We start from the raw sequence: 16,245 nt of genomic DNA, 5'->3' as shown, positions 1-16,245 counted from the left end.
GGGGAAGGAGCGGGGCGGGATGTCGGCGGTGCTGGGTCTGGAGCGGCCGCAGGTGGTGTCGCACGTCCAGCAGGCGCTGAGCTACACCGTGTTCGATTGCAAGTGGGTGCCCCGCAGCGCCCGCCTGATGTGCCTGGGCAGCGCCGCCCGCGGCACCGGCATCATCCAGTTGTACGAGCTGCACGGAGCCCGTCTGGAGGTGCTGCGGGAGGTGAGCACGGTCCCTCGGGAACAGCTGCCGGGACGTTTGTCCAGAGCCCGGGGATAAAAAACAGGAGCTGATTTGCGTATTAAATGTGCTGATTCACTGATACTCCGTCGTTTCTTGATAAGAAACGCTCACCACAATTCCCTGAAAGGTTGTAGCCGGGTGGGAGTCTCTCTTTTCCCAGGCAACTGTTGACAGAACTTAAGCTGCTGAGGTTTCGATTTGACATTAGGAGGAATTTCTTCACAGAAAGGGTGATTAGACATTGAAATGAGCTGCCCAGGGAGGTGATGGAGTCACCGTCCCTGGAGATGTTTAAGGGAAGACTGGATTTGGCACTCAGTGCCATGGTTTAGTTGACAACGTAGTAGCCGGTCATAGGTTGGACTCGACCATCTCAGAGGTCTTTTTCAACCTAACAGGCTGTGATTCTGTGATTTTGCTTACTGCTGTAGGTTGTTTTCATGTGTTGTGTTATGAGTTTCTGGTTTCTGCCTGTGTTTGGCTTTTTTGGGGGTGTTTTTTCATTTGTTTGTGTTTTTTTGGTTTTTTTTTTGTTGGGGTTTGAGGTTGGTTGGTTGGGTTTTGGGGCTTTTTTGGCTGGTTGGTTGGTTTTTTGCTTTTTTGTTTGGTTGGTTTTTTTCTCTCAGATTGACCTCTGAGTGTTCACTTCTTCTGAGACGTAGCAGTTCCTCAGGTGCATAAGGCCCCACTAGGCCACAAGCAGAGTGTTCTTCCAGACCAGTAACCTCGGCCCTCTGCTTTTCTGTGCACAAGGACGAAACTCAAAGTGCAGCTTGCCTTCAATAACATTTTGGTAGTATTTTGCACCAAATATCCCATGTGTGTGTCGCTGACCCTTGCCCCTGTGCACTCCTGAGAACTGTGTGGCCTGCGGGTGTGTTTGCCTTTTCCATGTGCTGACACAGACATTTCCTTTCTTTAAAAGATCGAAAAGCCCAAACCTATAAAATGTGGAACTTTTGGGGCTACATCTCTGCAGCAAAGATTCTTAGCGACAGGAGATTTCGATGGAAACCTTAACATATGGTAAGCATTTTCTGGAAGCATTTTTACTTGATATTGTCCATGTCTGTCTGAGCAGAGGTTTCTGTTTGTGGATTTTGCATGAGATGCTCTCCATGCTGCCCATGCGTGGTTGGGACCTAGTGCAGGCTTCGCTGGCTATTGTATTTGGACCATGCCTGTTTTGTAGAAACAACACAGAATTCTGCACCATGTTTAATTCAGTGCTGCTTCACTCCCATCTTCTGTGTGCAGCTACAAAAACCTGTTAAAGTTCTGTGAGGTTATCCTCTGATAAAGGCTTTTGAATGGATGCATGAGTACAAACAAGAGGTTGTGTTCAACCTAAATTTCCTGTCTAGATTAAATATATATTTTTAATCCTGACATTTCAAATATTTCCTCTATGTCCCTGAATTATTGGTGTAATTAATGTCCTGGTAAATTTATGGTCAAATAAAGTAGTAGAGTCAAAAGGGGATTTTTTTATTATCATTATTATATTGCCCTGTGTCAAGGAGCTACTGGTTCTTGTTGGAATAGCAAGAATTACATGGACAGCTACTGGTTGAAATGTAAAGTTAAATTCTGAAGGATTCTCAAAGAATGGGAATCGGTGGGAAAGAACCATGAAACTCATGGCTGGATACAATAGTCGCCTATTATTACTGAAGTTAGCAGTAATACTAGTCACCTATTATTACTGAAGTTAGAGTAGTCAGAGCTAGGTGGGGATCAATGAATCAAATTATTTTATGGACCTACTGAAAGTAAAGATACTTGGAGTATCTTGATCTGTAGTGTGATTCATTTTTGAGCCCAGCGTGTAAAACTGGGTCTCAGTGGTTGCTGTGGTGAATCTCACAACTGCCTTTACAAACAGGGAGGTTCAGAACAGAGCCAAATCTTTTAGAGCAGTCCAAAGCAGTAGCCAAAGAAGGAATCAAACAAAGACTCATGGTTCTTAGTGGGGATATCCATATTTGTTCTCACCGTTAATTTGAGCTTTTATGATTTGTGCTCAAGTTTCCTTTCATTTTTATACAAATCCTGAGTGTCAAGGAAAAATGCCATGTTTTCTGTTCTTTTTCTTTCTTGCCTAGGAATTTAGAAGCTCCTGAAATACCAGTGTATTCTGTGAAAGGTCATAAGGAAATCATAAACAGTATAGATGGTGTAGGTGGCTTAGGAATTGGGGAAGGTGCACCAGAAATTGTGACTGGCAGTCGAGATGGTGAGTTAGTGAACTCTGCAAGTCTTCCCAGTTCGTGTGAGCCTGCAAGCTCTTGATGGCAGGGCATAGTCTGCCATCTGAACTAGTTACAAGCTGTAGCAACTAGTTCTTTGTACACTGTCTTTTGAATCTTTCTTGGGACCCATTTTCTCTAATTCTTCTAGAAGCCACAGATAAGCAAAAGGTACTGTTGTCACTGGGCACGAGACAGAAGGAACACAAACCATAATAAATGCAAAATATCAGCCAGAGAAAATACATCTTTAACAAATGCTTTCACTCTGTTTCTGTTTAGTTTTGTGGTTCTTTCTTATGTCAACAAAACAGTGCAGCTTGCTAGAGTTGAAAGAGTTGCTCCTGTCTTTTGAATGATTAAGATGAAAAGCAAAGGGCTTTCCTGGGAAGGTGAATACAGTATGACAATGTATTCCTAATACAAAATCTATTGTCTTTCTTTCCCAGGAACTGTGAAGGTGTGGGACCCAAGGCAGAAGGACACTCCTGTGGCTAATATGGAACCTGTACAGGGGGAGAGCAAAAGAGACTGCTGGACTGTGGCATTTGGTAATTGATCAGACTATGACCATTCTTCCCTCTCACATGACTGTATTTTGATGATTGTCAATGTATTTCAGGATGTTATGGAATACTTTATTTTGTATGGATGCATAAGTAGCACGTTTTACTTTTCTACACTGTTAAATTTATGTGTGGGGTTTTTTCTTCAAAATAAACCAGTTTTGTGGGTTTGTGATAGATGGGTTTTGGATTCATTCTCTAATCACTTTTGGTCAGTGTTTGTAGTTGGACTTGATCATCTTAAAGGTCTTTTCCAACCTAAATGACTTGATGATTCTGTGGTTTCACAGATAAGCTGCGCAAGCTTTATTTAGGTGCCTAGAAATGTAAAAATAGTGTATCTAGCTGTGTGGTCTGGAAGGAGTGTAAATATTGCCATGTACAGGGAACTCACCACTGTTGAAGTGTAGCTGCAGCTACCAAGCATTAAGGAGTTAATTTAAGAGAAGTCCCTTGAAGTTTAAGAGCAAATTAAAGAAAACAGCAATGCTTGATGTGAGCTCTGCATTTTTCTTTGGAGAGAGCAAAGTTGCTTGTGTCCTACACAAACTTTTTCTAGACCCTTCAGGTTTGAAAATCATCCGGTTCAGCACATCTTAATATCCCAACAACTTGTTGTTGTTGTTATTGTTGTATAAATGGAAGTTGAAACTGCAGGCCTGGAACTTCTGAAATTTACAGGCTAAAGAGGTTTTGTGTTTTCTGGTAAATTCTCTCTCTGTGTCCAGGTAATGCTTACAATCAAGAGGAGCGTGTTGTATGTGCCGGATATGACAATGGGGACATTAAATTGTTTGACTTAAAAACCATGTCACTACGATGGGAGACCAACATTAAGAATGGGGTAAGGAAATCACAAAAGTATTTTTCATTCCAGCTCCTATGTAGGATGGAAAAATTACAAGGACTCTGTCTGTGTGAAACTTACCCAGAAGATGTTTCTGCTGAGATTGTACCAAGGAATAATTTTCTTTAGGTTCAGCACGTTGTACCCCTCTCATTCTTGATGAGGACATTTTTCAGTGGATTAATGTTTTCAGATCAACATGTTTATTTCCTGTTTGATGATGATATTATTGTGGAATTAAGCAATCATTAATACATATTTACAAATTACAAAACACCCTAAATTACAAGACTGAATTTATCTTGTTCTATATCCAGGTTTGCAGTGTGGAGTTTGATAGAAAAGATATAAATATGAATAAGCTGGTGGCCACATCGCTTGAGGGAAAATTCCATGTTTTTGATATGAGAACTCAGCATCCAACCAAAGGTTTTGCTTCTGTTTCAGAGAAGGTATGGGGAGACTGAGAATTTCTTAATAAGAGACAAAGACAAACTTTCTAAATTCTAAACTACTGCAGGTGTAGTACAAATAGGTAAGAAATGCCCAGGTTACTTCATAATTTTTTTGTTTTGTTTTGTTTGGTTGGTGTGGCTTTTTTTGGTGAGTTTTTTGTTGTTTTGTTGGGGTTTTTTTTTTGTTTTGGTTTGGTTTGGTTTTTTTGTGGATTTTTTCAGGTTTTTTTGGTGGTGGTTTTTTTTATTTTTGTGGTTTTGGATTTTTTTGGTTGGTTGGTTTTTTTAGTGAACAAGATCTGGTGGTAATTCAAGAAAAGGCACTTTTATGGTGAAGTTCTTTAGGACTTCCTTTTTTTAGAAAAGGCTGAGTTTCAACTTAGTATCTCAGTATTTTCTATACTATCATTCAGGGCAGATAAGGTGTTGTAAGTACTTGATTCTGAATCAAAGAATTTTTTAGAGAACAAAAAAAATAAATACAAAAAACCCAACAAAATTTAACTTATTTATTTATAAATCATTTTGTAATAAAATGTGAAAATAGAATTTGTTGTTCATTTAGCACATTTAAGCTTTTCCTAGTGGACGTTTGCAGACAGATATACATTAAGTCAGAGGACGTGTTGGGGTTTTTCCCGAAGTGATTTCTGTTGCTATATGATCTTAGTTCCCTGGCTGAGGTTTGAGTTGTTGACTGTGTTTTGTTTGCACAGTGTAATATAGTCCCTTCCAGTAATGATTTTAAGAGATATCATACAGTGAAATTAACCATCCACTATGGGAAGGCCGGCCTCTTTTCATACAAGTGATCTCTGTTTTAAGATTCTGTGTCCTTTCCAATGAAGTTCATCTCCAAATGATTTCTGTACAATGCTGATTTCCTTTTGTTAGGCACAAAAATCTACAATTTGGCAAGTTCGGCACCTGCCACAGAACAGAGATATATTTATGACAAGTGGAGGATCTGGGAGCCTTCATCTCTGGAAATAGTAAGTGATCACTTCTCCAGCCAGGACTAAGAAACGAACCATTTAATGTTTTAAGAAAGAATCTTCCTAAAAATGATGAGTGTGGTCCGTCTTCCAACCTCATAATATCTGGTTAAAATTATTGCTTACAAATGCAGTAGAAAGGGTGATTTCAGTTTCAGTACTTGACCTGGAACTTTGAATTAATCCCTGAAAAATGTTACAGCACAGATGAATCTTGCCCTTGTTGTCTTCATGTAATGAAGATCTAATTATATCCTTGGTTAACAAGGTGAAAAATGGAAAAATACGGGTTTCTTAAAATTCTAATATGGTAACAGTTACATCTGAGAAAAATATTGAAAGCCTTGACTTAACCATTCTTATATTTACATTTTCTTACATTACATGGAAACATAATTTAATAGTCCTAAATGCAATGAATTTGGTGCATTAAGGTTCAGAAGCATAGTTGTGATGAAAGTTTTCTGGCTGTGGTAAAAGCCAACCAGTTAGAAAATGAAGATCTGTAGGATAGGGGTGTCAGGATTCAAAATTTCCCACATCCTTTTTTCTTTCATGAAATGTCTACTAAAGTATGCAGTGCAGATATAGCTAGATATGATTATTCATTACTTTTAAGACATTTATTTGCCTTATCTGTAGAGCAGGAAATAAAGAGGATTATGATGTGTTTGTATCAATACATTTCTAAGTAGCTGTTTTTGTTTACTTTCTCATTGGCAGTGAGTACCCAGCCCAGCGCTCGAAGAAAGATTCAGAAGGATCTGAGATGGGGGTGGCAGGGTCTCTTAGTCTCTTGCAGAATGTGACTCTGTCAACACAGCCCATCTCTAGCCTGGACTGGAGCCCTGACAAAAAGGGACTTTGTGTCTGTGGGGCTTTTGACCAAACTGTGAGGGTGCTAATAGTTACAAAGCTTAACAAAATTTGACAAGAAAACTAGAATTTCTGATGAGAAAGCAATATAGTTTGCAGTCTGTAAATATGGGTGGGGGAGCTGTTCTATTTCTAATTTAATTTCTTCTTTAATAAAACTGGATTAAAAAAATAGAAGCCAGATTTTTCTATTGAAAGATCAGATACGTGCAATCAGAGTTGTTTGGCTGATTGTGCTGTCATGACTTGAAGTTGCCTGGGCACAAAATTTAACCTTCTAGAAATGTGAATTTACAATGAAAATAAAATGTGCCTTTGTGTTAACACAGCTCTGTAATTGTAGAGTTCACTTGGGTTTGTGTTCAGTTTATTCATATTGCAAATCTCTTCATGCTTGTTAAATGCTTTGGCTTTATTATATATAGTGTTGTCCATGTGCATTCATGCAGTAGGAACCACTACAGAAACTTGTTGTGTTACTGGATTTATTAATTAGAATGTTTGTTAAAGTGACTTCGGATTCTTTACTACAATGGAGAAATTATAACAAAGGCTAAAGTACTCAGGTTTAAAGGAGTAAAGTTTTTATTGAAGATCATACTGAAATTAAACTATCGAGTAAAATGCACTGTTTTATTATTTTAGTTGGATTTCCTATTAAGTTTATATGTTCTGTTGCTTTTATATCTGTTTTCAACTTCATATTCTATAAATAAAATTGTGTAGTGTTTTCTTAATATGAACAAAGTATATTATTCAAACATCCAGAGATTTAGAGAAGTAATGTATAGAAAAACCTAACAGGCAATAAAACCTAAACTTTGTGGAATGGAGAAATTCTTCATGTCTCTGTAGCAGAGGGTGGGCAGGAGGAACATTACAGTAGACCATAAGCAAAGTGTGTCTGTGGAAGTCCTTGGTTTTAGTAGGTCACTGATACTCTCCTCTGCAAACTTAGGTTCTTGTATTTCATATTTAACAAGGGCCAGCAGGGATGAAAACACAGGCAATGTAGGCTAAATATTTTGTGGAAGACAAAGATTTATGAGATTCATTTGTCTTCCCTAAGACTTGATGGTTTGCTTTTGAGTGTAATATTTAGTATCTGATTTTTTTGACCCAAGTAATCCCATCTCCTTTTGTGCGTGGTGTAATATTGAGAGCATATTCTGAAATTATTTCAAATGTTGTCCTTCTTAGGGTGCATTCCAGCAGGAGGGAACCATTACTCTGCACTCTTGGCTGCAGCTTTGGGGGTGTAGAATTCAAAGAATTAAGTGCTTTGGGTCTAAAATGCACTGTTCAAAGATAGCTTCCATTAGCTTTGTGCTGTAAATAAAATATACTCACTGAAAGGTGTGAAAGGCTGTGGAAATAGGTAGAAGTAAGTTTTGTCTCTTTAACAGTAACTAAATCAACCACAGAGTGAGGGAAGAAAAAACTCTCAGTGTAGGTACCTGCAAGGGAAAACAAAAATCTCCTGAGCATAGGACTGGGCTCTTGGTGCTATTTTTATGTACCTGTCCAGCAGCAAAAATGTCCCTTTTTTGTTCAAACAATTTTGGGGAGATCTAGTTGGATACAACTTAGAGTAAGAACTATTAAACAACAATTCTTAAAGCTCCATAGGCCTCAAAAATCTGAAATGTATGTTCCCTCTGTGCACTTAATTTTGAGATTCATTTTATTCCTTGTTTTGTAAATGAAGGAATGTGTTCCCCTCATGAGTAGAGGGGAACACATAGTTTCATGAAAACATGACAATTTGCATATAAGGAGGTTGCAAAAAACAGAGCTGGAGGAAAGCACAGATGGAAGGTGGTGTGTCCTTGTTCCTTAAAGGTAAGTGGCTGTACCTGTGTACCTGCAAAATGAAAGACAGTTACTGTCTGGAGAGAAGAGCTGTTGCTTGTGCCTGTACTGTGCATCATCTCCTCAGCAGATTGGATTTCTGCTTCTTCGAGGCTAAACCAGAAAAAGCTGCCTGTGGCAGCCCAGCCTGCTCTATTTATAGTCCTTCCCCCTCTTGCTGAAGTGTGGCACCTTGCCTCTGCAGCCTGCAGAGCTGAAGTGTGTTCTAAATAAAATCATAATGCATCTGAGATGTCATGCCCAGACCAAATGCTCTCTGACGCAGCTCCGAGGAGTGCTCTGGAAAACCCCTGCCTCGCCCAAGGCCAAGAAATGGAATGTGCTCCCAAATTTGGAGTGACTGCATTTAACAAGTGCATCTGCCTGGCAGCTCTCGCTTGTTTCCTGTGCAAGCCACCCCTGTGTGCTCATGGAAGAAAAAATCTGTTTACAGGCATGACTGCAGCCCATGTACAGGGACATATTACACACTTTTGGGTTTGAGCTTTGTGTTTTTTTAATGAGATGCTGCCCAAATCCTCATCAATCAGGTTTGGGTCTTCTGTTTCACACCAGTATAGTTCTTTTGAATTTCACAATTTATACAGGTCCTTGGAGATTACAGCCCTCCAAGGTTTTCATGCATGGAGTCAGTATTTGTATACAATATATAGTTTTCATCACAGAAAAAAAAAAGGTAATTTACAGTTGAGGGATGACTTGGACCAAATTTTAAGCAATGTAAGGCAAGTTGTAACCCTGTATGGGAAGTTACAATGCTGTGCTCTCACCTCTTCACAACCACTAATTCTGTTAGGGACATTCTGGAATTGGTACAAAGAAGGAAGATTGGGAATTGCACAGAAAAAGAAAGAAAGAAAGACATGTGCTCTTCAGTGATTCCTTCAGAGACAGCAGACACAGCTTGTCAATACAGTTAAATTCATCTTCTCCAAATTACTGCTTTCAAATAGATTTCACAGCAGAGAGGGATTTTTGGTTAAGCTGACTGATCTGTAAGAGGCTTGTGGCCTGCATATTCAACTCTGTAATGAAGTTGTCTAAAGTTGGTATTGACAAAGCACCAGGAAAATACACTGATTAACTGCTTTTTTTACCCCATTACTAATCCTGCATTTTCTTGCTCGTGATGCTGTTACTGTTGAATTTTAGTAGCATTCACTTTAAACAGAACTGCCCACTCCTCAAAAATGTTCAGACTACAGTCTGTAGGTCTAGCATGTATTTAAAGCCTTTATACGTGCCAAATATTGTGTAGTACCAAACTCAAATCCCAGTACATTGGGCAAGGGCAGCTGTTTACTCAGGCAGGAGCCAAGAGCTGCACTTGGAGTGCAGCACCAAGCATGGCTGTGGGACTGCCTCTGGCAGTGCAGGTTCAGCCCAGAGGAAAGACCAGATGGGATTTCTGTGGATCTGGGCCAGAGCTATTCGGCAACTTGGGATGGTGACCAGTTCTAGCCTTGGCTGTGACATGTTTCCATTCCTTCTGGCCTTTTTCGGAGCACCTACTTTCCACAGCACAGCTTGCCTTGGGAGTTGCACAACATTGACCCACAGAGGACACTGGATTAATGTTTCCTGATGGCTGCAAGAGTATCCAGAGTCTCAAGGGCACTGAGTAGCTGCCCTGCATTCTGGTCTCTTTCCTCCTCAGCCACCAATAAGACAATTGTTGTGAAGTTTTTGCAGGATCCTGCAGGAAAGGTGATCACAGCAGGGCATCTCTTCCCAATAGTATCCTACAGTATTACATTCTTACATGGTTGATCTGGGCCAACTGGCCCACTACTTTGGTGTGATTCAGGACTACAGCATGAGCAGGAGCTGCTTCTAATAGGCAATATGTGTGTGGCAGCCCTGCTTTGGAGACTAGCTCAATTTCACAGTATGGTCCCACATTTTATCTATCAGTCAGTCTCTGAGCCAAAGAGTGAGCCCACTGATGTTTAGCTTAGTACAACTACAGCCTCTGGGACAGATTTATCTTCAAAGAGTACTTTTCTCTCTTTCCAAGAGATCTCCCCTTCTCCTGCCTGTACTCCCCTGCCTCTGCGATCTTCGTCAAATCTTCTGTCACCATCTCCATGTCTGGGAATTTGCAGAGGGAGCTGAGGTGCAAAACCATGTAAGGGCACATGTAAGTTCCCTCTTCTGTTATGCCTAGCAGTAAAAATAGCCTGTGCAGAATGTATGGATTGAGGTTCCCTTCCCAGAACAAAGTCTATTTCCACTCTTCTCAATGTGCAGGCGGCCATCCAAGGCTGTCACTCTCTGCTTTACACCCTGACTTCCTTCTGGAGTATCTATGTACGTTAAGGAGTGTTTTGATTTTCTAGAGCCTAATGATGGTGACAGAAAGGTTGAGCCTTTATAGGTGAAAATCAGGGGGGTAGGCCAACAAGTCAGATAACTTGGTGGAAATCTGTTAGAGATCATCCATCCAGGGTGAAGAGGCAGATGAAAGACTCTATACGCAGCTGAGCATTTCACAATTTCTAGTCCTTGTTCTTATGGGGGACTTCAACTTAACAGATGTCTTCTAGAAATATAGCAGAGAGAAAATAGTTGAGAAGGTTCCTGAAGTGTGCAGCTCAACAGAGAGTGTTGGCTGGAACTTGGGAAAAAAAGGGAGTTTATGACCCCTGGGAGAAGGGGCAGGAAACTCAGGAGGACAAGAATGTCATGAAGTTTTATGGTGGGAGAAAATTAGAAGGGCCAAAGCCCAAATGTAACTTTACCTGTCAAGTACCACACAATAAAAAAATCCTTCCTAAATAAATTAGCAACAAATGGAGGGCTAAGGAGAATCTCCATCCTTTATTGGATGCCAGAGGAAACACAGTGACAAAGGATGAAAGTAAAAGCTGAGGTACTTATTGCCTTGTTTGCCTCAGTCCTGAGTAGAAGACCACAAGTCTTACAAGAAGCAGCTGAAGGAGCTGGGGTTGTCTAGCCCCAGCTCTGGAAAAAAGAAGGCCCAAGGGAGACCTTATTGCTCTGAAAGGAGATTGTAGCCAGATGAGGGTTTGGATATTCTAGGTAATAAGCAACAGGATAAGGAAATGGCCTCAACTTGTGCCAGGAAAGATTCACAGTGGATATTTGGAAAACTTTCTTTGCTGTGGTGAAGACATGGTAATCAAGCTTTGGAAAAGCCTGCCCAGGGAAATGGTGAAGTCACCATCCCTAGTGGTATTTAAAAGGATCATGTAGATGTGGCACTTAGAGACATGGTTTAGTAGTGGGCTTGGCAGTCCTGGATTAACTTGATGACCTTTCCTAAGGATTCCTTTCTAAACAATGGTATGATTATATGGTTCTTCAGAATGACAGTGAAGCTGAATATTTTTCATCACTATGAAAAGTCCATCAGCAGCATAAATAAGGTTATGGTTGCTTGTGATTTTAAGGTTATGAAACATTGAAAACATTCTGAAGTGAGAGGACGTGTGGGTTGCAGAAGAGCAGTAAAAACCCACAGAATTGCACAGCAATTGAGACATGATGGGACCTTTTCATGTGACAGTGGATCAGAAATAGTAGCTCAGCCTGTTCACCAGATTACATTGTAGCAGTTGCTCACTATTAGATTGACTGTTACAGCTTTGCAGCTGAAATTACACTTCCTTCAAGTAAATTCCTAGTTAACTCCCTAAGTCCCAGTTGCTTTTGGAGTGTCTACTTACAGTAAAACCCACCACTGGCAAAATTCAGGTAGATGCAGCTAATGAAACCAGTTCAGTTGCCTCCCATGCTAAACCTTTCAGTTTTAGGTCATCGGTCTTCCTGCAGAGATGACAGAAACTCTCCTTGTTTCTTTCTAGCACAGCTCAACCAGGCAGGACTTTGTGGCCTGTTCAGCAGATGATGTGAGAGACAGTCACACTCCTGCCTTGCAGAAGACTGTGATAGCACAGGCCTCTGGCATCTTTATATCCAACAGTGTTTTCCCTTCCTCCCACATCCTGCTGTTGCAGAGTGCATAAGGAACATAGCAGCAGCCACACTGGATTAGGCCAAAGACTTCAATCCTGCTTCTTCAGGGGGCATGTGCAGATGAATATTAAATATTAAATAAATATTAAAAAACACTTTAAAATTACAATTTGGGTCCTAAGTTTAATTTACTCCTAAAGTTGTCTTAGGCTTTCTGCTAAAAGAGAGTATAAAATATATGATTATATTTGATTTAGGCACAAAAGCTAACAAGTGAGACAGGTGGAATTCTAATTCATTTAAAAATAAACCTCAATTTCTAATATAATTTGCTTCCAATCTTAGTAAAAGAGAGATAGTGTAAAAAAATTACAATTTTACATACTAATTGGAAGAAATGCAATCTTAGAATAGTATCAGAACAAATATTCTACGAGTGATAGATTGCTTTCAATTTATTCCTACAGTTTCCATATAGAAATGTATTTAAGCTAATATATATATATATATATATATATACACATTCAGTAAATAAGCCTTTGTATGTAAAGTAACCCAGTACTTCACCACATCCTGTAATTTAATCTAGCTGGCATGAACACAAGCTCTTTTAATCTGTACCAGCTATCACTATCTTAGTGTAGATCTCATACTCCCTATCTGTTGTGCTAGAAAAGCTGTAATTAGAGGGCTTAAGCTAGTCTTATTGAATTATATTATTTTTCCTCCCTAAACCAAAGATACATCAATCTCAGTTTCCTTCCTTCTGTGTACTTTTGCATCTGTATTTTGATTAGAAATCTTATGTTTTCAAAAGAGAAAAGAGTCTGCGTTTAGTAGGTTTAAGGCCATTCTAATTCAATCCGAGTGCAGAAAAAAGGCATTTCCAGAGCATTTTAACTGAAAGGTGAGTCCAAGTTCACTTGGGCTCAGGCTGCCCTACATGCTGCCCCTAAGTTCAGCAAAGTATAATAAAACATGGAAAATTTTGGAGGTTACATTTCTTTTCCACTGTGCTAATGTCACCATAGGATTTTTAGTTGCTGAAAATGTGGGTTAGCCTCAAGACTCTCTTCCCCTTCTCACCCCATCTAGCAAGTAAGAAAAACAAATCTGGCAGCTAGATATATACCTTGGTCTCTCTGGTCTCACCATGCGCATTGTAATAAATCACTGTAAAATCTCTAACTGTGCCCTCCCTCCCTGCATACATCTGGTCTCAGCAGAATTCAGGCAGAGACAATTTCCCACAAACATGGCATTGAGCCAGGTAGCTGCCTGTCACTGTCCTTTTAGGAATGTCTCTCTTCTGATTTGCCAGAGGAAACATTGGGTACTCACCCTTCATCTACCAAGGAGCAAGTGCACATCAGGCGACACGGGCAAGCAGATGGATGTTTGTGCTTCAGTTTATTGCTGCTACACCCTCTTCTGGTAACTTGCTGTCTGCCCACACATGGGATTGCAGATTTATTAGATTACACTGCAAATTCATTAGATTGCAAATTCATTAGATTACACTGCCAAGAAGTGGGCCTCACAATAACAAAATGTCTATTCCAAAAGACCCAAGGTGCCCTTCAGACACGTGTACTACACACATGAACATCTCCCAAACTGGTCTGCTTGCCAGATTTTTAGTCTGATTTTAGAATCTGTATTTTTATCCTGCCAATGGTTCATTAACCTTTTTGTTACAAGTAGCTTCTAGTAATCTTTGTTATATTCACACCAGATTCACAGCAGAAGAATCTAGGCTAAATTTTTTCATTTACATTGTCTTCTGCATGATGTCTCCCAAAGCTTTTTCAGTGGCATTGTTTCAGGGAGATGGAGTTGCCACGGCTGGTCTGTACCTCAGGCTCTGGTTCTTTGCATGACCCAGGCTGTATAGTGATTCCAGTGAGGCCAAGACTACAGGATTTGGCCTGCACTTTGCTCCACAAAGAACACAGACTTTGCAGGAATCATTATGTTCTATGTACAGTGGATGAGATGCATCATAATAATGCAGTAATTATTTTAAATATGCTTGTCACTTTGACTGCTTCGGCAAAAATATTCAGGGTTATTTGCTCTTGTTTCAGGAATGATCGAGAAAAATCAATAATCATTCATAGGCCTCTCAAATTAAATGGTTTCCCTTAAGTACCAGATGCCAGTACAGCTTTTTATGGATAGACTTGTCTATAGATATCCATATATAAAATAATAATATATTTTCAGAGTGGCATCAGCATAAACCATTTGCATTATATGAGCTATATCTCAATCAGATTTTGGCTGGGATAAATGTGAATTCTTAACTCCTCACTCACTGCTCCAGAAAACCAAACAAGCAGTGCAGCCACTTTAAGCAGAAAATGAATGCTTTTATACCTAATAATCTCCTGAGTGAATTCCCTCAAGAAATTCCAAGACTTGGCATTCAGTGTAGGCACTCAGTGGAGGAACTCCATTAACTGAACAAAAGTATAAATCTGTCCAGAGCCAGTAACAGCAAATCTACAACAAATGTAAACCAGTAGAAGGAGACAGAGCCACACTGTATGACCAGGGAATACAGAGCACAATCTGTACTGCATTAGTGCTCTACATGGTTACAATCTTCTACAGAGTTGGCTGAATCTGAACATTGATCAGCATGTGTTGCATTTCCCTTTGATCTTGTAATTGAAACAAAATATTGTGTTAGGAAATAAGACTCTGGCAACAATTTCTACCTAATATTTGGCAAATCAATTAGTCTATCAATCAAATCCCCTCTCTGTATTTCCTGGTCTGTGACATGTGAATACTGAGGTACGAATTAACTAAACATATGTTAAGTGTTCTAACCCCCTTGTACACATTTGGCATACCTGAATTGCAAAGTATTATTCTATTTAGGAGTGCAGGTCTTGCTAATTCCCTGTTACCCTTCAGACTGTTCCATTTCTGAATATTTTTTAACGAAAACTCTCCTAAATCCCCTTTTATTTACAGTGCATAACTGTTGGGAATTTAGCTGCTAGAAAATGGAAAAGTACAAAACCATGGCTAATTCCAAGTCCTGCACCTGTGTTGATAGCATGTCCTTGAGGCCCAGCTGTAGTATAATAACAAACAGTGAAAGAGACATGAGAAAAGAGAGATGTAACCCCTAAGGAATGAGGATGAGTTAATGCTATAGTTTAACCAATAGATTGCTTGGCTTACAGAATATTCATAAGCTTATTATTTGCTGTATAAGTGTTTGATACTTTCTTCAATAAAGTGGAACAGAAGGACCTGAGGGACCGGGACCGGACCGGACCTGAGGAGCCTATGATGAACCAACTGGTGTCCTGGTCTCCTTCCTTTGACACATAATTTTGTACTTGTTCTAGTAAAAATGAGCGTAGGAAATAATTAAGACTGTGTTTTTTGAAAATAAGAAATGTCTACGAAAATGCAGTGAAAAATTTTATTATTACAACAAAATATTTGCACACAGTAGGGATACCATTCTCTACCCCAGTGATTCTACCACCTGTACATGTCCCACATATGGCTGAAAGGCTCTTAATCCCTGTGTTTGCTGCTTTTATAATACTCATTTGCAGCCACTTTTGATTGAAACTGAGAAGTTAAACTTTCAAATCTCTTGCAGGAAAAGGAGGCAAGATGTAAACAAGTAACAATGTCATTTGAAGATTTTTAGATATGCTTCCAGCTGGGACTAGGGAGAAAGACTCTCATTTGCAATACACACTGATCTAATTAGAATTGACATAGTATAGCACTTAGATGATGTAAACCAGTTTATTAAAAGGAAGCTCACTTTTATGGTATTTTTTTAAAGTATTGAAGGCGCAGGGAAGTGCACCGAAGCTAGGTAAGCTCCCCAAGTTCTACTCCTCTTTCTCCTAGAGATATAACTCTACTTTCCTCAGCCTTGAACTTGTCCTTCTCCAGACAGGACCTGTTTTTCTCTTTCTCTAGATACTCTGTTGCTGAGCAAGCCAGCTCAGCACATTTCCGTCAAGCAACCAGCCAAACCTTAGTCAGCCACATGCAGGCTCCTGGTAACCTACAGCTGAGAGGAGGCCCTATTCAACTATGATGAAGGACTCCAGTGATCTTATCTTGGAGGGGATAGGCTGCAAAACCTAATTTACAATAATCTTCAGATGAGCTAGTGAACAGGAGGCAAAAAGAGGTCTTTGGCAAGTAATGGCAATACTGTTGATGCA

At 39.8% G+C, this 16,245-nt stretch overlaps 1 protein-coding gene across 1 annotated transcript; it reads left to right on the top strand.

Annotated features, from left to right (window-relative positions):
* Positions 1 to 19: 19 nt before the first annotated feature.
* DNAAF10 (dynein axonemal assembly factor 10) lies at positions 20 to 6,957 on the top strand. The gene is made up of 8 exons (XM_005489400.4): positions 20 to 211; positions 1,158 to 1,258; positions 2,338 to 2,468; positions 2,931 to 3,032; positions 3,776 to 3,891; positions 4,212 to 4,346; positions 5,244 to 5,341; positions 6,068 to 6,957. Exons 1-8 carry the CDS (start codon positions 20 to 22, stop codon positions 6,273 to 6,275), a joined length of 1,083 nt encoding a protein of 360 aa, XP_005489457.1. The 3' UTR covers positions 6,276 to 6,957.
* The last annotated feature ends 9,288 nt before the right edge of the window (positions 6,958 to 16,245 follow it).

This window comes from Zonotrichia albicollis, chromosome 3 (genome assembly GCF_047830755.1).
Source record: "Zonotrichia albicollis isolate bZonAlb1 chromosome 3, bZonAlb1.hap1, whole genome shotgun sequence".
In the NCBI taxonomy this organism is placed as follows: Eukaryota; Metazoa; Chordata; class Aves; order Passeriformes; family Passerellidae; genus Zonotrichia; species Zonotrichia albicollis.
This window is presented reverse-complemented; position numbering and strand designations above follow the sequence as displayed.

Coding starts and splice junctions, on each gene's coding strand:
- DNAAF10 (XM_005489400.4), top strand. CDS start 20: ATGTCGGCGGTGCTGGGTCTGGAGCGGCCGCAGGTGGTGTCGCACGTC. Junction 3,033..3,775: donor CTGCTGGACTGTGGCATTTG/GTAATTGATCAG, acceptor CTCTGTGTCCAG/GTAATGCTTACAATCAAGAG. Junction 4,347..5,243: donor TTGCTTCTGTTTCAGAGAAG/GTATGGGGAGAC, acceptor TCCTTTTGTTAG/GCACAAAAATCTACAATTTG.